We start from the raw sequence: 23,138 nt of genomic DNA, 5'->3' as shown, positions 1-23,138 counted from the left end.
CTGAGGTGACGTAACCTACTTCCTCCTTGACAACCTTTTCTTTGTTTTTATAAGCTCCACCACGAAATGCAATGGTTGCTACCTTTCTCTGTTTCAGTAATGTGGGTAAAATCATAAAAATAAATCCTATTTGTTTTGTAGTCTGTGCTTTTTTTTATGGTTGTTAATATATTTATCAGTGTTTTATTTATTTTCGTTTTTTTTTATTACATTATTACTATCATGTATTATGTTATTTTCTTTTGTATTGTTATTATTTATTGTTATTATTTTTGTATCATTATTTTTTAACACGTCATTTTTTGTGACTACTTGAATTTCCCCAACAGGACACGAATCAATCATTGAAAATGTGTGATTATATCTAGGATGTGAATCGTAATGGATTTCCGTATCGTAACAAACGATGGTTACAAAATAGTAGTTTATGAAAGAGTGTTCACACTTCCCTCGCACATCTTTTCTTTGCACAAGTCAGATAGGCACTCTCCATCTCATGCAGTCATTTTATTTGCCTTTCATGTTCTAAGGTAAGGTAAGGTAAGGTAGAACTTTATTGATCCCTCAGGAGGTCTCCTTCGGGAAATAGCTTTTTTCCAATAGCCACAGCAAGTACACCAAATTTTTCACAAAAATTCTAATTCTAGTGTTTAGTCCAATGATTTAAAAAAAAGAAGAAGATATTTGGTTATTGATTTATCACATAAAACAATCAGTACAGCTCAACAGTGTAAATGGTATGATACACAGAGAATATAAAAAATATGAAAGAAGAAAATGTCCATCAGAAGAAGGGAAATAACATTTTTGTGGCTGTAAAAATAAAACTGTATATATATATCCACACACACTCAAGCATATACAGTATATTCATAAAAAAAAAATTAAAAGATGTAAAGATACATACTTCTTGATTTTCTGGAACGCCTTTTGTGTTATCAGTTTTATCTTGCCCTTTAAAGTATATACTTTATTGAATATTGTTTTGATTGTTTAAGCGCTTTGTGACCCTGGTCTAGAATAGCGCTATATAAATAAAAATGACTTACTTACTTACTTGTATAATAACAAAATAAAAACACAAACAAAACAAAACCTGGTCCGCACACACAAACCCCACCCCACATCCTTTAGATAATGACATTGTCAATCTAAACAAGCATTTTAAGATAAACCAGAAACAAAATAAATCCAATGATTTATTTGAGCTACTCTTGGATCAACCATTGGGTAACAATCCATTCTTCGTGTGGCATAGATCGTCCGCCATACACCAGTGGGCGTGGGCGTGCTCAGCCACGCCCCCTCTACCGCCGCGGGACTGTAGCGGTTCCTGGGCTTCCACTGAGCGGCGGCGGCAGCAGCAGCGGGACCGGCGGAGGTGGATGTGTGTCCGGGCAGCATAGATGTTCATTCCCTCTGGAACTATCCGAGCGCTGGAGAGGTCAGAGCCGACCCCCGTGGAGGATCGCGTTTGTTCGCTGAACGACAGAGCCCCAGCATGGCGGTGGAAGAGGAAGGTCTCCGGGTTTTCCAGAGCGTCAAAATAAAAATAGGTAAGAAGAAGAAGAAGAAGAAGAGAGAAAAAAATCCGCCCCCCTCACAACCCCCCTTAGTCTGTGCGCCTCAATGGATGCCTCCCTGTATTAACAGGCCAGACACAGACTTGGGGGGCCGGAGGCTGGAGTTTGTCACATTTATTTCTCAAAAAAAACCCCAAAAAACAAAAGGTGGGAGATTATTTGAAAGATGGAGTGATGAGACTGACTCCCTCATCCATCCTCGCTCAAAGAAATGATCGATCCCAGCAGCCTCTCTGCATGTGTGGCTATTGATCTCTATATTTAGACTAACTGCTCTCCAGTGGTTCTGAGGAGGCATGTGGCGAGCACACCATCTGAATGGAGCTACTACAGGAAAGGAAAAAAAAAAAGCTCCAGTGAGAAGATTGTGTTTATGAATTATTGAGGCGTTTCATTCACTTGGTTTTTTTTCCATCTCTGGTTAAAAAGCTGTAGTGGTTGTTAGAGCTTGGGTGGCTTTTTTTGGATTTAGGTCACTTGCCTTTAGACCAAATGTTTCTTTGGAAAAAAATCAAATATTAACAGCATAGTCACCTATTAACTCATTCCCTCATCTATATTTATGTTATTTATCGAACAATTTCTAGATTAAATTGAAACATAATTTGTAATTTGCAATGTTTCCACTACACCGTATTGATATTTAATTACATTTTTTGGTCTTTCAATTTACTTTTTATTGTTTATACTTTATACAGTTAAGTGTGTATAAAATAAAATGTATTTACAAATAGCTTGTAGTAACATCCGGCGCTGGATGGTGGGCAGTCATCCCGTCCTCCGCAAATCCCGGCGATGACTGAGGACGAGAGGATACAGTCTAATCCATCAGATTTTGTTTTGGTTAAAAAAAAAAGCAGTTACGACTTATTCAAGAGCCGTTTTCTGCAATACTGCAATACTGCAACTATATAGATTCTCCTGCAGTATCGCTATATATCATATATTTGTATCATATTGGCGGATTCTTGCTAATATACAACCTTTTTTTTTTCTTTAACTGAGCATTCTAAATGAAACAAAATATGTTTTAATGTAATTGTAAATGTAAGTCTTAACTTTTTGTCCCTGTTTTACAAATAATGTGGACCATAGTACAGAAAGTTATTACCTTACATTATTACAATATAATGACATTTCTATTACATTAAAAACAAAAGCATCTCATGAGAAAAACTGATGAGCTTTGCGTGTAATCATGTGCATGTTCTGGCTATTACAAAGACACTGTTGCTTTAAATGGCATCACAAAGGGCGGACAGTACATCCATGTTTATTTAATCGTTCTACTCTTTAATTCATAATAGGTAGACAGACGGACGGAGAGCTGTTTTCACCCTCTGTAATGTAAAGTTTCATAAAAATAAATCAGTTTAATGGTGTACTAGCTTAGCTAGTTGATAACTTCCATCTAATTTACCAACAAAGCAAACTAATACATGACAATAAAGGATAATATTAAAAGGGATTTATCTATGTTTTCTTCTGAAGGTGTGTCTTAAATATGGATAGACCAGTACGATTAACAAAAAATGCACAATTTGCTTCATTGTTTAATTCAATTCAATTAAATATGGGTATTTTTTTAATCCCAATTTTAAGGTGTTAACAAGTTTAGAAATGGTGAAAAAGCTCCACTGTTACACCAGAATAGATTGTAGCGTATTTCAGTGTGTATTATGGTTGAGTGACAATCTGCCCACGATCTGGCGTGGAATCGCCAAATGTCAACTGGGATTGAGTCTAGCCCCCCGTGACCCTGTTTCGGATATAAGTATTACACGATTAATGCATGCTGTCCTAAAATATGTTGCCCAGCCATAATACCTCCACGTCTGTGTGTGTGTCAACCTCCCGAAAATACATCCAGAACATCCAGTGGCTCGTCCATTTCCTGTGTGTGCTCTCGATTGTTATCCCTCGGTCAAATCTTCTTTAGTTGTCTCTGACATCTGGCTCCGACTCATCCTGGCTCTGCTGTCGGGTTTGTTTTGACTCCAAACATGCGACAGACGGATTGGACAGGAAACGTCTAAATGACAACACCAGCTCTGTGGGGGCTTTCATGGCAATAACAGTGTGTGTAAGAAAAATTAGCGCTTAGTGGGAAAATTAGCAAGACTGTGTTGTTTTCATCCATTTTATTTTTAATCTATTCAACTGAAGGCCTGCGTGCCATATTTGACAGGCCATTCACTTATAAATACCATATATCTCGGACAATAAGGCGCACTTGACTATAAGTGCATATTTTGTACTACTGCATGACTTGACTTATAGCCACGATGCGCCTTTGTAGTATTACTCTAGGAGGCTCGTGACAAGTAATACTATGAAACCTCGTGTTGCAACGGAGCCTCACTGAGTAATACTACTGAGAATTGCAGAGTAATACTATGAAGCCTTGCGGAGAAAATACTACGGAGCATCGCAAAGTACTAATAAAGTCTGACCTGCTCTAGTAGAAGAACTCACATTTCTCCGATCCTTAAATCTCTTCACTGGCTTCCAGTTTCTTTCAGGATCAATTTTAAAATTCTGGTTCTTACTTTCAGATCTATTCATGGTCAGGCTCCTCCTTATATCAGTGATCTGATTCAGCCTTACACCCCAGCTCGGGCTCTGAGGTCTGTGGATCAGAATCTACTGATGGTTCCCGAACACGGTTCAGGACCAGTTGCTTCTAAGCATTGGAACGATCTTCATCTGTGTTATATGATCTACTGACTCCTTCAAGAAACATCTAAAGACATTTTTATTTGTGCAGGCTGGTCCTTGATTTTCTGGAAATCCTGTGTTGTTGTCAGTGTTATCTTGACCTTTTAGGTATATCTTTTATTGAGTATTGTTTTGATTGTTTAAGCGCTTTGTGACCCTGGTCTGGAAAAGCGCTTTATAAATATAAATTACTTACTTACTTACGTACTATAATGAAGCCTTGTGGTGTGGCGGCGCCTGGTGAAGTAATATTATACTGTCCTGCGCTATAATACCAGGGTGCCTTGCGGCGTACTACTACCTGTCCTCGCTGAGTAATACTACAAAGCCTCAGGTCGGGAGAGACTCAAGGAGTAATTCACAAAAGTTGTACTAAAATATTTTGACAGATCTTTGAGCGCCATGTAACTCATAAAATCGGTTCAAAGTCAGTATTTGAAATCAGAAGTCATACATAATGAACACCTGATTACACCGTCGACTTTTATGACAATTCAAGGATTTCAAGTGGCCTAATAGTTACCAAAAAAGCTGATAAAACTAGTGTTTGCCGATCTAAATCACTTTGTGTCGCTTTTTCGGCAAAGGCTGCGTTCACAGTAAGCCTAGAGGTTCCAGTTTATATAGTGAAACACTGCATCTCAAAGCAAAGTAAAGTGGTCACAGAAAACCCAAGCTTTTGAATGGACTGAAAAAACATTTACACAAAGGAAGTGCCCAAGGCATTCATTCCCATGTGCTCTTTTTATGTCACGATGTCTGCGCTGTCAACAACCATTATAGGAGACGATACACTTGCTATTTAAAGTGCTAAATGATATATAACATTGTCTATTTTTATTCCATTTGCCTGCAAACGTTAGAATAGTTGATGACCAGCCCTCTTAAAATCCCCTTTTCGTAGAGCTGTAACGATACACTCATTTTAAGATACGACCGTTTCATGAAGCTCATGATACAATATATTAGAATGCACGATTTTCGAAAAAGATTTTAGGGGACACTGAATAATTGTGGTTGTTCCACTTCCCTTTGGTTGAATTGTTGGAACTGAAATCCAAAATGTGCCCGAACGTCAGGTTTGAAAGCAGCTGGAGACGACTGTAGTATCCTCTCGTCCTCAGTCATCGCCGGGAGCTCTCGGTAGAGAGAAAGTAATGACTGCTGCCTTCTTGACGCTGTTTAATTGCATACGAAAATGAACGAAAACTGTGAATATTTGCATGTGAATTGTTAATAAAAAATCGATACGGTGCTGAAAATTGATATCGACACAATGTTTTTCTTTACCCAAATGTTTTGGTTTAGTTTCGGGTTTAAAACGCAGCCCCATTCTGACACCTATGGTTGATTTAAAGTCAAAAATAAACCAACTAATTCAGAAACAAACAAGTCATTTCAAAACCCCGACGGGTTGTTAATCTTTTTTTTAAATTTATCAATAATATCCTTCAAATCAGATAAGCCGTTCTTCATTTCACAGTTAAATTACAAAGCCGACACTGTTCTAGTTTGTGAATGACAAGCCTAGTTGTGATGACTTAACTTCCCTTTCCCTTCGTCTTATGTAAGTGTTGTGGTTTTTTTAAAATCCTTATTAACATGTTAACACTTGTCATTACCGACCCGGTGTCATTGTCGTCATTACCCAACGCGGCACACTGCAGCAGGTCAGGGAGTTGCTTGTGTTGTTACCTAGCAGCTGTCGCACTCTCGCCGTCTGATCCCTCCCGGCAATGTCTCCGGCAGTCCTTGCATCACGTTGTTTTCATCAAAACTCCTGTCCTTTGGCATGAACCTGCGGTCGGTGGATGACTCACGGTCGAGAATCCGCCACATATTTCCTGTTCCGAGAGGGATAAAGAGAGCGACATTCTGTTGCGGCGTTACTGTCAACATGATGATGATTTCTTCATGTTCCTGGATTGAAAAGCACGGGATTTTTTGTAAACTATACTAAGTCCTGCCACTGTCTGGGGAGCTCAGGAAACAGGAAACTACCCCCCTGTTCACTTCCTGATTTCGGCTGAAATGGACTACAGAAAGATTTGTGTTTTTTCCTGCATGGCAACAAGCTAATAGAGAGCAGATGTAAGGGGGGACACCGGAGTGGTCTTCTCGTACAGGAGCAGCCTGGTCTTCGTCTGTCAGAGCACGGACCGGCAGGGAATTCTGGGAGACACAGCTGGAGTTTGGTCTGATAGTCATGTCGGGGTGAAAACTGTCGCCCACACTGAGCCCTGTTTTCATTCCACAGGAGGTGGATCTTTCATTTATAACCAGGGGTGATGAGTTGTGGAACTGGTGGGATGTCTGCATTACTAACACAATACATTACATCCGGTTGATACAACAGCAAAAATACAATTGTACTTTCCCCCACCTAAATAGTTCATGATTCAACTGATTTATAAATGTTGCTTTTTAGCTGATATTGTACCTTGAAGCTTGAGATGTTTTTCTCTAAGCTGCAGCTGTTTCATTTGAAGTTGTAGTAGATGTTTAGCTAAAGGTAGTAGTTGTTTAGATTTAGCTATAGTTGTTTAGCATGAAGTAGTTTTTTTTTTTTTTTAGCTTGAAGCTATAGCTACTTAGCATGAATATGTAGCTGTTAACATGAAGTAGTAGCTCTTTAGCATGAAATAGCAGTTTTCGTAGCTTGAGGCTATCGTCTTTTAACATACCGTAGATGCTCTTTAGCATGAAATAGCAGTTTTCTTAGCTTGAGGCTACATTCCTTTAACATACGGTAGATGCTCTTAAGCATGAAATAGCAGTTTTCGTTGCTTGAAGCTATAGTCTTTTAACATACTGTAGATGCTCTTGAGCATGCAATAGCAGTTTTCTTCGCTTGAGGCTATCGTCTTTTAACATACCGTAGATGCTCTTTAGCATGACGTAGTAGTTTTTTTTTTAGCTTGAAGCTATAGCCATTTGGCATGAAGGTGTAGCTGTTTAACATGAAGTAGTAGCTCTTTAGCAGGAAATAGCAGTTTTCTTAGCTTGAGGCTATAGTCATTTTATCACACGTCGATGCTATTTAGCATGTCGTAGTACTTATTTTAGCCTGTTATTTAACACGAGGTGTAGCTGTTTAGCATGGAATAGCTTTTTAGCTTGAAGATAAGCCAATTAGCAAGAATTGTAACTGTTTATTTTGAAGTAGTAGTTTTTTTAGCCCAAATATATAGTAATTTAGCATGAATTGTAGCTGTTTAGATTGAAAAAGTATTTTTTTAGCTTCAATATATAGCCTTTAGCATGAAATGTAGCTGTTTAGAAAGTTATTTAGGCTCAGGCTTAGTCATTCAAGATGAAGTTGAAGATGTTTAGCATAAAGTAGTAGTTTCTAAGCTTGAGGCTACTGGTATTATACATGAAGTAGTAGCTGTTTGATATGAAATAGTAGTTATTCGTAGCTAAAATATGCATTAATTTAGCATGAAATGTAGCTGTTTAGCTTGAAGTAGTATTTATTTTTAGCTTGAATGTAGTTGAGTGTAGTCTGAAGTAGTAGTTGTTCAGCTTAAAGCTATAACTATTTAGCATGAATTGTACCTGTTTGAAGTAATAGTTATTTAGCTTGAAACCATATCCATTTTTTATCTAAGTTGTCTTTCTTGTAGTAGTAGTTTGAAAAGCATGTATATTCTGTTGTTAGCGCACTTCCTACCTATCTTAAAAGCTTGTAACGTTGTCATCATACATGGATGTCTTTAATGCCACTACTGGACTATAAATCTATTGAAAGCATTGGCTCGTATTATACTGTGCAGCGATCAGAACAAAAACAGAACAACCATCGATGGACCAGCAGTCGACATCTGAACAGTGTGACGCTCGAGTACAGAAAGTGTTGAGTTCACATAATGGGTGATGGATTTGTTCCTCAAACTGTACAGCTGGACGATTTCCAGCTGGTTTGGCACATCTTATAAAACCTCACTGCGCACTCGGTACAAACAGCAAAGCCATTGTCTTTGTTGTTATCAGATACGAGATGATGATGTTGCAATTAGGAAGTGTGGAGTATAATGTTCCTCCAGCAGACTGTTCAGGCCAGTTAGACATGCTGTCTTCTTGAAATCTTGAATGGGTGAAACATTTAACCAATGTTACATTTATTTTAATAGAAGTGCGTGAATCTACTCATTAGCCACAAATGTAGACTTTATTTTACTCAGTTGTTTACTGCTATGCCAAACCCAAGTGGTTTCGTATTGTTTTGATATCTTTCTATCTTCTCTTGAAATCGGCAACCTCAATACTTTATCCAAGTGTTTAGTTCCAGCTATTGCAATACTGTTTTTATCACAATTTTGTTCTTTAAAGGGCACCTAATGTTAAATAATAATTGTATTTCGTTGTTAAAAAAACAATGTAGGTACATTTTTATTTAAACTTTCTTTGCTAAATGATAGGACATCAAGCTATTATGTATTGCCATTGACTTGTTTTACATTGATTTAACCATTTGTATTTATTTTAGTTTATGTTCAAACATGGGCATCATACTGTAACATTCATCTCAATTCCACAGTATTAGGCAGAGACCAGCACAGGTGTTTGTTTGTTTTGTGGCTTTTGATTATCTTTGTAAACCCAAATAAAATATACTTCTGATGCTGATAAGAGCTGCAAATGGAGTAATGCAATTATTACACGACTTTTATATTAACCAATAATGTTTTTTAAATATGTCCCCAATAAATGTATTAATTAAAAAAAAGTAGGTTAATTTTCAGCCGCAAGCAAACCCAGGGGAGTTTGGGAAAATAAATTTGCGAGGTAATGGCAGACTTCCTCTTTTTTTTAATGTCTGTCCAAAACAAAAGGTACTTTTAAAAATTGAAAAGTGAAAAAATTGGTGTGTCAACCATAAAAAGATACCTACTATATGAAATGTGACTGTAAAACATTTTAGATACTTTACCTAACCAGAACATTACACGCTTTGCAGTTGTTTCCACATATAAATAGATTATTTATAATCTATTTGTTATATTATTATTTATATAGTAATGCAATTTATTATCAGTGAAGAGATCCGCCAACAAGAAATGTAATTTGGTACAGTTATGCAATGCAAATTAATCTTAAACATAAACAAAAAATGATCCACAAATGATGTCCTTTTTTTGGACAGAACACATTTAAACAATTCTGCACTAAAGACCGTTGAGGTTGTTATTATTAGTTGCAACATGATGAAACAATTCAACGGAACAAGAAACTGACAATACTGGTTTTATTTCTTTAAGCGTTTTTTCGGTTTGATGAGCTTTTTCCGTGACTAGACACTAAGACTAGATCCTTATTTCTAAGTGAATGGGGACCTGTTTTATGCTTTAAAAGGGTGCATTCTTAGATGTTAAAGCAGTACACCATCGCCTTGAATGCGTAACGCACTTGCCTGCAGTTGTTTATACTGCTCAGGATCTACAATTTGTCCTCGACGTGCAGCTCTCTGGGAAGAGGTTGCTGTAAACAAGTGTGTTGACTGACGCGGACTGTGTTTGGATCATGTATTGGGGTGGGACTCCGGTGTTCCGCCATCAGAATGTTGATGAGAAAGTGGGTCCAGCAATGCGGGGGCAGAAGGGGGGTAAACAAGTCCGGCCCGACCAGTATTGTGCTTCTTCTGAACGCCCTTCAGATGCTCCTTCTGTCTAAACACAGGCACCATCAGCCTGTTGACAGAAAAGTGGCTCGACTCGTCTGCAGTCAATGAACCAACATGATCTTATTAGGCAAGCGTTTATTTCCTCTGACCAAAGCAAGAGTGTCCACTTGCCACACACACTCACTCCCTTTCCGGCTCTTGCAAAAAGGCAGTGCATCAATCCGCTATAGGAACCAGATCTCATTGTTTCGTGCACCACATCTTTCCTAAACTGTGCACAAGCCCACGTGTGTTTGTAGTTTTGTTGTTTTTGTCCTGCTCATTTTTTCCATTGGGTCTAACCCATGTGTGAACATTAGCTTTTTTTTCTTTTCAGCGTGGGTTGGTTTGATCAGTAACACGACTGGGTAATTAAACAAGTGCTTCATGGTCAGTCTTTAACATGGTTTATTTTGTAATCATTGGTCTGGTTTAACAAAATTCAGGTGACCCCCCCCTTCAAAGTCAACGACTGTTTTAGTTACAGCCCTTGACTCTTACCTTTATATTAGGGATATGGTTCAGTTTCTTTACCCTTTAAGACCTTCCAAAAAAAACAACAACAACCGGTTGTGACTCAATGTATCTTGTATCATCTTGTTCTTTAGACTTAGATTGTATCATCTTGTTCTTTAGACTTAGATTGTATCATCTTGTTCTTTAGACTTAGATTGCATCATCTTGTTCTTTAGACTTAGATTGTATCATCTTGTTCTTTAGACTTAGATTGTATCATCTTGTTCTTTCTCTTTGTTCTTGTTCTTTATTTTTCTCTTTGTTCTTGTTCTTCTTTTTATTTTGATTTATTTATTTTTATGAAAAATTGCTGTATTTTCTGAGGCTATTGGAAAAAACAATTTTCAATAAAGTTTTACCTTACCTTACCTTACCTTAATGTCATTTAATATATATTTTATTTGTAATTTAAAAGAAGGACCTTGAGGTTGTCTCCCTCTCTACTTGCTTCACCTAATCTTCTTCACCCACAAATATAAATGAAGCTAAAATGTTATTTATATAGGGACAAAAAGAAGGACTTATCATACTTTTTAAACACACGTGTAAGCGTTCTCTTGTTAACAAGTGAAAACATTTCTTTTTTTTTTAAAACTCATATATTCACTTAAACTTTGTGGAATTGGCATGGTGGTATCTTGTCAAAATATCAAGAGTTTTACATTTTAAACCTTTTGACACTGGTCGTGGGAAACCCGACAAAAAAACAATCCATTTTTAGCCAACAGGGATTTTCTTTCTCCCATCATGCACAGCTCTAACATGAAGCGAGAGAGAAGGGAACAAACAAAAGCCAGTTGACTTTAGAGGTGGTTTTCCTGGTGCGATCTGCCATATCCAGATTGAGAGATTATATTTAGGCTTATCGCATGGGAATGCTTTGTAATCTCTCGGTCAGATCTGACTGAAGTGGCCGAGATCAGTGTACGAGGCCATGAGGACCGTTACCCGCGCAAGCTAGCAGATGAGCTTTTGAGCTACTCTTGGACTATCAGTTCTATTGTTTTTTTGTTGTTTTTTTCTTTTATAGTTCGAATCAGGATTTTTATTTAATACATGGAAACCTTTTTTTCTGATCCCAGAGATAATTATAGCGTCAATTTGGAAGCAGAAATCCCCCTTTTCCAAAAATGGGGGATTTCATTGATAAATGTATTATTTTCAATAAATTTAATTTATGAAGTTGTCAATATTGAAGCTATGATGGGAAAACATGGATTTTATGTTCTCAGTAACAAGTTAATTTTCCCCTTATCTTGGTAATCTTTAAACTACATCAGTTTATGTGACCCTCGCTAAAATTTCAGAAAAGTATATAAAGAGTGCATTTTGAGAACTTGGTCAAAAAAATTATTTTACAGACCCCTGTAAAAATACTTTCACCGAGCACTCATTTGTGTTTTTTTCTTTTTTCCCCCATTTCTTACTTCTTCTTTTAGGAAAAAGCAGTACATTAATACAACCACCCTCCCTAGTAAAAAAGCACTGTGGTGTCTTTTAACTTTGCAATATTAGTTCTGCTCTTAATTTTAAGCTCGATTACACAACCAATACTATATATAATCATTATATTTTTATTTGATGTGGGATGCATCTGGTCTTCGACAAAAATTTCATGAACAGTGCAGTATATTTTCGTATGTTTCATAGTTTATGAATTAGTGGTGTGTATTGGTAAGAATCTCACAATACAGAAAGTATCACAATACAGGGGCGACGATACGACATATTGCGATATATTGTTATACTGTAGGGACAAGGATATATTTGTAATATTACTTGACTATGGCGTTGCAGAATTACTTTGAAACCAAAATATGTAGTAGAGTAGAGTGTAGATGTCCTGAAGTTGAATTGCGACACAAAAAAAGAACAAAGTTAATAATAGCAATATGTAGTTTGTGCATTCTATTTATAGTTTTGGTTTAAATGGATAATGTTTTGACTTCTACAGTATTTTGGAATTGTATTTATGGTCAGTTTTAACAGTGATTATATGACTATATAGAATTTTGTCTTGGGCAATGTTCAGGAGAGGTATTAAAACTTCCCCCGTGTAGTTAAAGGGATGTGGGCGTCAACTTGGACGGAATGTTTTCTGCAAAAAAGATCACGTTGCGTTTCAGGAGAAAAGAGGATCTGGAATTGCCCAAAAAACAAAGGAAAACCAGCCTGCCTCTCGCCCAGATGGTTATTAATGTTTGACATTGTTGAGTCAATAAGTGAGCAGTTAACGGAGACGGCAATGATAAAGCTTCGCTCCTCATTCTTCCATGTATTGCCGGAGCTCTGACGGGAACCTTTCACCGACACTCGTGCACAAATGACTCGCACTGATGTTTCGGTGGTCGTTCTAGTTCTCGTTCGAGGAACATCAAAGAACACGAGTCCTTGGATCCAGTTGAAATTCCTTTCTCCTCATCTCATTTCCTGTTGCAGCTTTCTCCAAGGCGACTCTCTGGTTGACTTCTCTCTCTCTTTCTCTCTCTCTGTTCCTCTCGTTTTCTTTCACAGCTTTGCTTCTCGCTCGCTCTTAATTGAGTACTCCGCTTGTTTATCCCTCTTACTCACGCCTTCAGGGCATTTATAATATCTACAATCAAATGTGGTCACGTCAGAGGACATTAGAATTTGCCTATGCTGGGAAAAGCTGTGCTAAAGTTGAACGTAAAATCCTTCACTTTCTCAGGTTTGAGGTGGGGAGTCGAGTCGTTTTTTTGAAGTGCCAATCGGCTCTTGTTCATGCTTTAGTGTTCTTGTCATGCTCGGTTTCTTCTCAGATCTGCACGACGCCCACACGTTCTGCATGCATGCTGCACATGCCAAGAGAGCGTTTACTCTCCACAGACTTTTCTCAGAATCCCTCTTTATTTGAAATCTCTGGATGTCTATTCCTTCTCCCCTATAGAAGCACGTCTTAGTTAGTGAGCTAGCAAGTGTTTTTTTTTTAGGATTAATAAGACCCCTAGACAAAATAAATCATTTGAAAAAAAGAACATTTATTAGGGGCGTAAAATTCTCTATTTTTATCATTCATGGTTTATATTTCAATAAAGTGTGTATAAAATAAAATACATATTTTATTTTATTTAGTTCAGGCCATTAAATGGCCACTGTTATTTCCTTTAATGGAAAAAGGAAGTCCTGCAAGATCCCGATGATGACTGAGGATGAGAGGATACAGTTCACTCCAGTAGTTTTTAAAGCTGATGTTTGGACATATTTTGGTATCAAAACAGATGAAAGCAGTTACAACTTCGGCAAGAGTCATGTGGTCTGTAAATTCTGAGTTAAGTACTCGGACAATACTACAAATATAATGTTGTTCCCACAGAATTGCAAAATAACATATTGCAGCCTCTGTATCTTGATATCCGATGTATCACCAGATTCTTGCCAATACACTACGTATTGTCTATAATTTATCAATTTCTCAATCAATTTCTCTCTATATTTATCATCTGTGGTTGCTTTTCTAAATGGGTTCCTCCAAAAATGAGGTAATGTCAGAGCCTGCAAACGCTTTTTAATAAATACAAAAAAATAAAAAATTCAGTTTTATGATTTGATCATTGATCGTTAGTATTTGCAGCTGAAGCTTAAAAACTCTTCTTCGCCTACTGTTGTGTGAGCAGGTTCCATTGCTACTGCAACCTACCATCTTAAAGAAGTTATTGCTCATATATTCCCATTTTTTTTTTAAAAGGTATCAAAATTCTATAGGTAATTTCAAATTAAAATAAAAGTAAAGTGAAGAATCCTTTTCCTCCTCGTTGGATTCAAGACAAAAATATTTATTTATTTATTATTCTCATTGTAAACCTCATACAACAAATGCATATTATTTAAATAGGATTTATCATGGTTTCATTTGTTACAGCAAACAATATTCTCTTATCAATTGACATCGTGTTCTATTAATGTTACAGAAAATGACAATTTATCATTTTTTGCCGTCAGTCAATGTTGTGAATGAAGGGAGGATTGAAAATGAGTTTTGGATTTGACAAGTGTTGTGCAGCGCATGGAGGATCTGTGAGAGGGATCTGTTCACAGAAGGAAGTGAAGGGGATAAGGGCCAAGATAAGAGTGTCTTATGTCAACATAAGCTGGAAGCCCGAGCTGTATTTTGTACACACACGGTTTGTTTTGTGTTACAGTGTGTTTGTCCAAAGGTGTCTTGTTATTTGTGAATCAATTCTGTTCTTGGAAAGCACCTGTCTTTGAACAGACACACGTGGAGTGTAAGCCTGAGCACAGTGCTGCAAAATCATGATTTTTCATAATATGTTGATTCGTTACATTTCTCCTCACAATATATGACAATTATACTCTGAATACAATCATGTTCAAACCAAAAGCTTTTAATTAAGTTAAAATTAATTATTATTATCTTAAATTTTTTTTTCAAGATAATAATATAATATATATATATATTTATATATAATAAAAGGACGTCTCTGATAATTATTGTTAGTTTTATCCCATATATTACAATTTATCTGATAATAATAATTTCATATATACAGTATATACTTTCAGGAGGCCTTTAGAAGATTTTTATATTAGTACTGAATGGTTTAATACATAGAATAAATATCTATTCTTTCTCTCATTGTACATACAGTCAGTGGAATTTATATATATTTTTATCAACATGTCTCCGCATTATTTAGAAAATATTACATTTCTACCCATTTTGTGTGAATAATCAGTTGTTTTTCTTCGTGAGACTTTAACCGAAAGTTGACAAAACAATCTTCACCGTCCAGTAGTGGTGACCACTGGCAAGAACCTCATGATATGATATACGCATTATGATCACAACACTCGTCATAATATCTTTTTTAATATTAATATTAATTAAAAGACAAATTAAGTCGTTGCTATTTAAATAAAAAATACATTTCTCCACCATCTACCACAGTGTTGGTATATTAATCGTGTTTTGTTACCAACGCTCGGCTTAAATATACATTTTGTTTGTGGTTTTCCTTTCACAACTGTCTACTGTCCACACGTGCGAATGGTTTCGATTGTCGACCGTCTTAAAATAAGAACTTCTTTAAACCAGTGAGGATCATTTCCCCTTTTTTCATTGTGAGAGAATGTCTGATGAATCTCTTCATCATGCTACAGCAAGACTTTTTATTTGAGGCCGAGAAGTAATAACTCTGAATAACTACTTCTACCTGGACCAATAAAAAAAGCGTTTAAATCTCTCATGAAAGTTTTAATCTATTTTATCTTGGATACAAAATACCTGTAGTAGAATATATTGTGTGAATTAAAGAAGGTGAAGTGAGAATACGTACAGTATGGTAGCAGTCTCCAATGTATATTCACACCAAGTTAATATATTTGTCTGATCTTTAAATTTGTTATGTTTTCTATGTTCAATTATGCCATTTATACACTCCCTCCCCATGTTGTGTATCAAATAATACACTTCCTTAACATTCTTGTTCGACTAAAATTGTAACATTTAGCTCTACATTTTGGGTTTTCCTCATATTCTACACCAGCTCATACGCTCTTTGTATAAACTACATTTGTATAAACTTCTTGTTTTAGGTTTAATCTTTCGAAGGTTTTCAGGCTTTAAACAATTATAAGTTATACAGAAACAAAATCAGTTAATATGACACTGGGCGTGTGGAAATAAAAATGTGATGTTAAGCTATCCATGCTTCTTATTTTTATAACTATTGGTCAGTAAAAAACTTAAAATGTTACTTTTACATATATACGCTTTCTATTTTACTTTTTATCATTATAAACATCCATATATTGTATATACAATGAATGGCAACATCAGTCCTGTATTAATCAATCTACAAAACTAAAGAAACAAATGAACAGGCAACAGATTCAAAAGCAAAACCCTTAGTATTAAGATGTCTACAGATGTATTTCAGAACACATTCATTGGAGACACAGTATAGGAGTGGACAGTCATCTCCCTGTTCGATCATTTGTCCCAAAAAAATTCAGTTGAAGTCAAATCTATGTGGAATTTGTGTGCTCTTTTTTTACTACTTTTAAAAAAAAAATGTTAATTCTGTGTCACATGTCCCAAAGGTTAATTGATTAAAAGTCATTGTTCATGCACATATAAACCCTGCATGATAAACGACTTCCTCTCTCGCCTTTTTTTTTTTTTCACGCTTAACAGCCAACAATCTCTTGTCAAATCTTTCCCCTTCCCCCAACCGAGGTCAGATCAGATGCACTGCAGTCTATTAAATAAGTGTACTTCCGCTTGCTCTTGGTTATCGCCTCGAGAGCAGCTGGAAAAATAATTTATCTCCAACACATGAGTTATTGCAGGAGTCTTTCTCAAACATTATTGTCAAGGCTATTACATTGAGCCTTTTTATTATTATTAAATTTACAAAAACCCGAAAATCCGCTTTTTCTTTTATGCACATTGATGGAGTCGGATTCACCAACATTTAAAGATAATTGGAGGAAATAACGCGAAAGTTAAACACACACTCACACACACACACGTGTAACTAAAACCACCCAAGCCCTGAGGGTCCCGGAGCACTCTGAGGGAGAGAATTAGGACTAGAGTGCTGGCTTACATGGATCCGTGGCTTCATAAAGGGGAAAATATATAGCTCCACTGGGACTGGGACACCGGTGCTGTGGTGTGTGTGTGTGTGTGGGTGGTTGTGTGTGCGGTTGGGCCACATTCTTTCTGAAGGGAGTGCTATCTATCAATTAAAGGGAGAATGTGTGATGAACATATTAGGTGTCCTGTTATGTATCGGCTTCCTGTGGAATAAATCACGACGATCACTTTGAATGTATGCGAAGCTCACAGCTTTTTTTTTTCCCCGCCCCGCAGGAGAGGCCAAAAACATCCCACCGTACCCGGGGCCCAACAGAATGCGAGACTGCTTCTGCACCGTCAACTTGGACCAGGAGGAGGTTTTTAGGACCAAGATAGTGGAAAAGTCACTCTGGTATGTAGCCCAGCTGTCACAGGTTGTCAATGAGTCTCCTGACTTTTAAACACTTGTGTTATCTCTGGGTCAAGGTGTCAAATGTGTTTGTGGTATCCCTTGTGTTGCTTCTGGGTCAAGGTGAACAACCTCCCTGGCTTCCATAGATTCATACGCATGGGTGGAGGTTGTTCCTAGTCCAGTTAGGCGTCAACAAACAATGGTGATATTGACTTGTAATCCACTGATTTCTTGTCCCTTGACCCTTGTCTAATAATGGACTTTAGCAAATCAAATTAAAAGGTAGAAGAAGGATGACAAAAGCCAAAGAGGTTTAAGGCGCGAGCTGAAGTGAAACAAATCTACGTACAGGAACGAGGACAGCGAGGTCGGGATGAGGCTTACAAAGACTAGAATAATCCAGGCAGCGGTTAGAAGTAAGTCCAAAACATGAGTATCCAGGTCACCGTGACTAAGAAGTATTCACAACAACAGAGACGCATCAAAATATATTATTAAAGTACCTTAAGACTGTATTTTATTAAAAGAGTTTTGGTAGAAATCATCATCATATATTGCAATACAATAAATAAATCGTCGTTATTAGATAATATTTGAATCAAAGTATTCTTATAGAAACAGTTAGTATTTGTGTTACCTTGTACCATGATGACAGACAATGAATCCCATTTAAAAATATATGTTTTCTAAGATGAACAGATAAATGTAAAGATAAAACAGTAGTTTTAGTTCAAGTCATTCCACAAAGTATTAATGGTTTCTAGAGTCACTGGGCCCGGTATGAGTCGGTAATTGAGGCCTGTGGGCTCGCTTCACAAGATATTCATTACTGTCACGACTCCTTAAGGCTTGTGGTTGATGTACCTCTCGCCACAAACAGGGCTTTTGTTGTCAAACCTAAAGGAAAGCTCAGAGATCAACTGGAAAGGTTAGAGTTGAACAGTCATGAGCTGCATTCCATTTGTCTATTAAACATAATTCGACTTTGTGATCAGATTAATACATGAGTTTACTAACTACCCATGTAACTGGGAAATTCTCAAATGTGATTATCTTATAAGATATGTTAAACGATCAGTAATTTGATTTTTAAAGAAATCTGCGTTTTATGACCCTGAACCAATTGGGGAGATTGTCATGTGATCCTCAGTTACAGGTCTCTGAAGTTGCCTGGGAAACCCATTTTGTCCGGGCAATAGTTCCCGCTAGCCGGTCCACTGGCACGGATGAAACATCTTACTTTTGTAACCTCCCTATTCCTTCGCGTTTGGTTTCTACACTCGCGTTAATCGTCCCCAAGAGAGAAGATGACGTAAGACTTTCTGCACATTCATCTTTTATTCTAGCTCAACTCCATTTTGGCAAATGAACTAACAAATGGTGGCCCATGATTAAAAAAAATTCCCATGGAAGCCTGATTCATAAAGGTCCAGCTATATACGCGACCAGGCGTCACGACCATGTTGCCAGACTGTGATTCACGTTGACAAAATGGTTTCGCCAAAGTCTTTCTCAGTTGGTTCAATGGTCTTCTCATCTGGTCGACATCTGGTTTACCGATAAATCCAAGTGCAGAAGGAAGTTGGATAAAAAAATGTCACGATAACTTCAAATTTATAAATTAACAAATTAAACTAAATCAGGTTCATGCTAAGTATATCTTACAGATTAAGCAAAAGTATTTTATCCAGGTCAGTGATGTAACTAAATAAGATGTTTCAAGCTGTTCTTATTGTTTACCCACCATACTGTCTTGTTCAAGGAATGGCCGGCAGTAGAGTCGTACTACCTCGGAGTCAAGAGAGGAAGAAGCCAAACATTCCCTTGAAAAACAAATATTTATAACTACCAATATTTCTGCTCTATGGTCTGCCAGTTTTGAACCCTGCGGCTCGTACAACGATGCGGCTAATCTTGAGATTTTTTACGGGTTAATGCATCCAGGTGGCGCTCTAGCACACGGACGGGAAAGACGGATAGAATGGGACAAGAACGGCAACCATGGTTAAACAAGAGAAAGTAGAAACGATAGTTCAATTTTATTTTGAACAATATACGTTGGAGACGGCAGCGTACAGGACTCTTACTCAATTAATAAGCAACGGATTCCAGAGATAATAAAAAGTAGATGGACTGAAATTGACAATCACAGTTCTTGCAGGCTGTAATTTAGTTTTTTTGAATCTATCTGTTTTACTACAGTGTTTCCAAGAAAAAACTTAAATGCAGCTTTTTCTCCGGCCAGACTTCTACAGCTCAGCCACACAATATTTCTGCTGGATCGTTCAGGATCAAGCAGAAGTTAACTCAAAAAGTTCACAGCAGAACAAAAGACCCTTCCTGGCACTGATCACTTCCCTTCCAGATATGGGATGTTAAGAACCATCTCCGGTCGTTACAACGGTGCAGCAGGCATAGAATATTGAAGTTGTAAAGTCACCTTAACCCTCTTAGCGATTCTGAAGATGAAGATATTGAGATTAAAAATGGTTAATTTTCTTAAAATGTATACAAATAAAACAAGGGGAGGATTAAAATGACCCAATTACTGAAGAAAACCTTTATGGTGTCATTGGGTGTTGACTCTGATTCTTGCGTTTCCAGTCCATTCTACGGAGAAGACTTCTATTGTGAGATCCCACGCAGCTTCAGACACCTCTCCTTCTACATCTTTGACAGGGATGTCTTCAGGAGGGAGTCGAGTATTGGTGAGTTCAAATAATCATTTTCTTTCACTATTTATTGTTAGAAATGTTTTCGCGAGAGATCGATCGTTTCGTTTTGACATCACCGCTTTCGTACTGTAAATATGTAATGAATAAACTGCAACATGTTTTCTATTCTAAGAAACCAATGTTACAGTTGTCTAATCTCATTAAGACACTCAAATGTTAAGAGTTCCATTGTCAGTTGGGATGAAGCCACTGATCTCTTTAAGCCAATTAAGGTCACATCAATTTGTCTTACCCACTCCTGCTCGCTGTTTCCATGACGATATGGTGTCACTTATAATGTGCGTCGGCTGGGTTATCAATCAAACTAAAGCTCGGTGCTTGTCACTTGATTATCAATAATCGATGTCTACAAAATAGTAATGTTATTAAGTGTTGTCGTGCAACAAATCGATGACAGTGAACATGATAACGTAGCCTGCAGCTGTAGGTACGATCTGTCACCATCTGATAGGAAACTTAAAGGGTCTGTGAAATAACATTGTGTTATTATTCAAGTTGTACAATGCAAAAAGCAAAAATAAATAGGCAAATAATGAACAACTAACTAGGTAAAACATTTTAATACTAAATGCTATGTGCTGATGATAACAAGAAAAAACCTTCTAAATTTACATATTCTGAAATAAATAACTGTTTTAAAATGAACTTAAATCAATTACAAATTAACAAGACGTATCAGAACCACATAAAAATAAATATAAACTCATTCAAATACAAGAAACAGGAAGTTATTTCTATATTCAAATAATGTAAGTGTAAATGAAATTTTAGAATTTAGGACACAAATAAAATAATATAAATACAGTATATTTAATCCAGAAAAATGCAAGAGAACCAAGAATTATTTAAAATAGTTTTTCTGCCAGAGTGACACTATAATGCATTTTGTTTTTTATTTACAAAATCATCTCTGCTAGCGTTAGCATAGTTAGCTCCCTGATAACTATCTTTGACTTGTGGTCCGTCTGGTTAAACTGGCACTGTTGTTTAATGATTTGGCTTTTTTTAAATTTTCTGCGTCCATCGGCATGGTTTCAAATTTTAAAGAATTGCAACAACCTTTTGAGAAGTTATCGCACAGTGAAAACACTTTTGCTCACTCTGGGGGGGAAACTATTCTGATCCATTTTCATCATTTTTTTTTATTGTCCTATAATTGACAGAACAATAAATTCAAGCACCTTTTATTTATTTGAAATTAATGTAAAGGTATTAAGGAAACCTATGCTAACTTCATTCAGTCGCTCAATCTTTGCTCAATGTTGTCGTCTTTTATTAATTTCAACGTCTCATCTTCATTGGTAGTTTCCTGTGAGGTCATGAGCCCATGAATGACCTTTTGTCTTCCATCTGCTCTTCCGTGCAATCAAACCGATCTGTGTGTTGATTTACAGAACGTGAGCGGACATGTGCGAGCGATTGTTCATTTGTCTTATTGTCTGTGTCACCGTGTGCGCAGGCAAGGTTGCCGTGAAGAAGGAGGACCTGCAGAAATATCACGGCAAAGACACCTGGTTCCAGCTGCAGCCTGTCAGCGCTGACTCAGAAGTGCAGGTTAGTGCAGAGAAGGAAAAACACACTTGTTTGATTCATGGAGATTCGTCTTTGCTTATGACTCAACTTCCCTTGATATTTTGGGTGGAACGGAACACATGCCCGCAAGTTGCAGCTGTTGAGTTTCTCGTAATTCATGTTTTTAATCCGTTTATGTGATAAAAACTAGTGCTGATGAATCTGCGCCGATATGAGCATTTTTGATCATCATGATCGTCCGATCAAATGACAAATATACGCAGATTTATTTTTTAATATTTCTTCTCCAAAATAATTACAAAAAAACAATAGATAAACTGGAAAGAAACAGATGTTTGTCAACTTCCTCTGCACCGCTTCTCATACGCGAATGATGCATTCAATGTTGTCGGGATTGCTATGGTGCGTTCAAGACCGTAGGATTTTTTTCCCAACAAAACGCAAAACACTAATTCTGAACTTTAATGAACAAACAGAAAACACATGGGCCTCCTAACCATTGGAAACTTTGTGAAGAAATACATGCAGTTATTTAAGTGATTGAAGTGAAGTTTACACTGTGTGTTTGTTAGTTTACTGTAAATTAAAAGTTATTTTACACTTTGGGTTTTGCAATATTTGGTAGTTATGTTACATTACAGGTTGTTGTGCTTTTTATACAGTGTTGTTCAGTTTAATTGTATTTATTTAATAGGTTTGTTCGATAAAAAAGTCACTTTGTTTGTGCTCAAGTGTGTAGGGGAGAAAAAAATCGGCGTCAACCTGTTGATACTTAAAAAAATAAACTGCAATTGGCCACGAAAATGACGATCCCTGAACCCTAAGTTTAATGGCTTCCCTTGGTTGAGTTTTGGCTTTACAAAGGCCCTTTACTATATGACAAGGGAACTTGTTTGAATGGGATATGTGCGATGGATTTGTGTGGCTTGTGTTTTCTAACTAAAAATAGATGTTGCTGACGCTGCTGGATAAAACTGCATCTGATTATAGGGCTGCCTAAACTGCTCCACTTCTTCTTCTTCTTCTCCTGCTGCTGCTGCTATTATATTTTAGCCTGAAAATGTGAGCCATTGATGTGTAAGTGATGCGACTGTCTGGCGTGTGCTGAGGTGTGTTGTGTGTGTGTGTGTGTGTGTGTGTGTGTGTGTGTGTGTGTGTGTGGAGAGGCAGAACCAAAACAAACACAGCATGTGAGTACCAAAAACATCTGAGCCTGCAGCAGTGATATCACTTAGCTCTGCATGAGTCCTGCAGTGCTGTGGCAAATCGATGTCGCTCGCGTCTGAACCGACCAACAGTGGGTCGACACAAGGCTACATCTGGGGGTAAATGGGCCGTTTCGTATCGTTACCGTCTTCATTAATAAGCCCTCATTTAAAGATCACCCTTATAGAAGTGCTCATCTATGTAAAGTGGC

At 37.1% G+C, this 23,138-nt stretch overlaps 1 protein-coding gene across 2 annotated transcripts in view; it reads left to right on the top strand.

The window, feature by feature from the left end:
- Positions 1-1,343: 1,343 nt before the first annotated feature.
- rasa3 (RAS p21 protein activator 3) overlaps positions 1,344-23,138 on the top strand; it is a 44,113-nt gene continuing 22,318 nt past the window's right edge. For both annotated transcript variants that reach the window (XM_087793973.1, XM_087793972.1), the window contains exons 1-4: positions 1,344-1,556; positions 17,336-17,453; positions 20,058-20,161; positions 21,648-21,742. In XM_087793973.1, coding sequence (XP_087650099.1) covers positions 1,502-1,556; positions 17,336-17,453; positions 20,058-20,161; positions 21,648-21,742 — 372 coding nt within the window. In that variant the 5' untranslated portion in view covers positions 1,344-1,501. The remainder of the gene's footprint in view (positions 1,557-17,335; positions 17,454-20,057; positions 20,162-21,647; positions 21,743-23,138) is intronic.

Source organism: Callionymus lyra, chromosome 6 (assembly GCF_982586985.1).
Source record: "Callionymus lyra chromosome 6, fCalLyr1.hap1.1, whole genome shotgun sequence".
Lineage (NCBI taxonomy): Eukaryota > Metazoa > Chordata > Actinopteri > Syngnathiformes > Callionymidae > Callionymus > Callionymus lyra.
The sequence above is the reverse complement of the archived record's forward strand: the minus strand, read 5'-3'. Positions and strand labels throughout refer to the sequence as shown.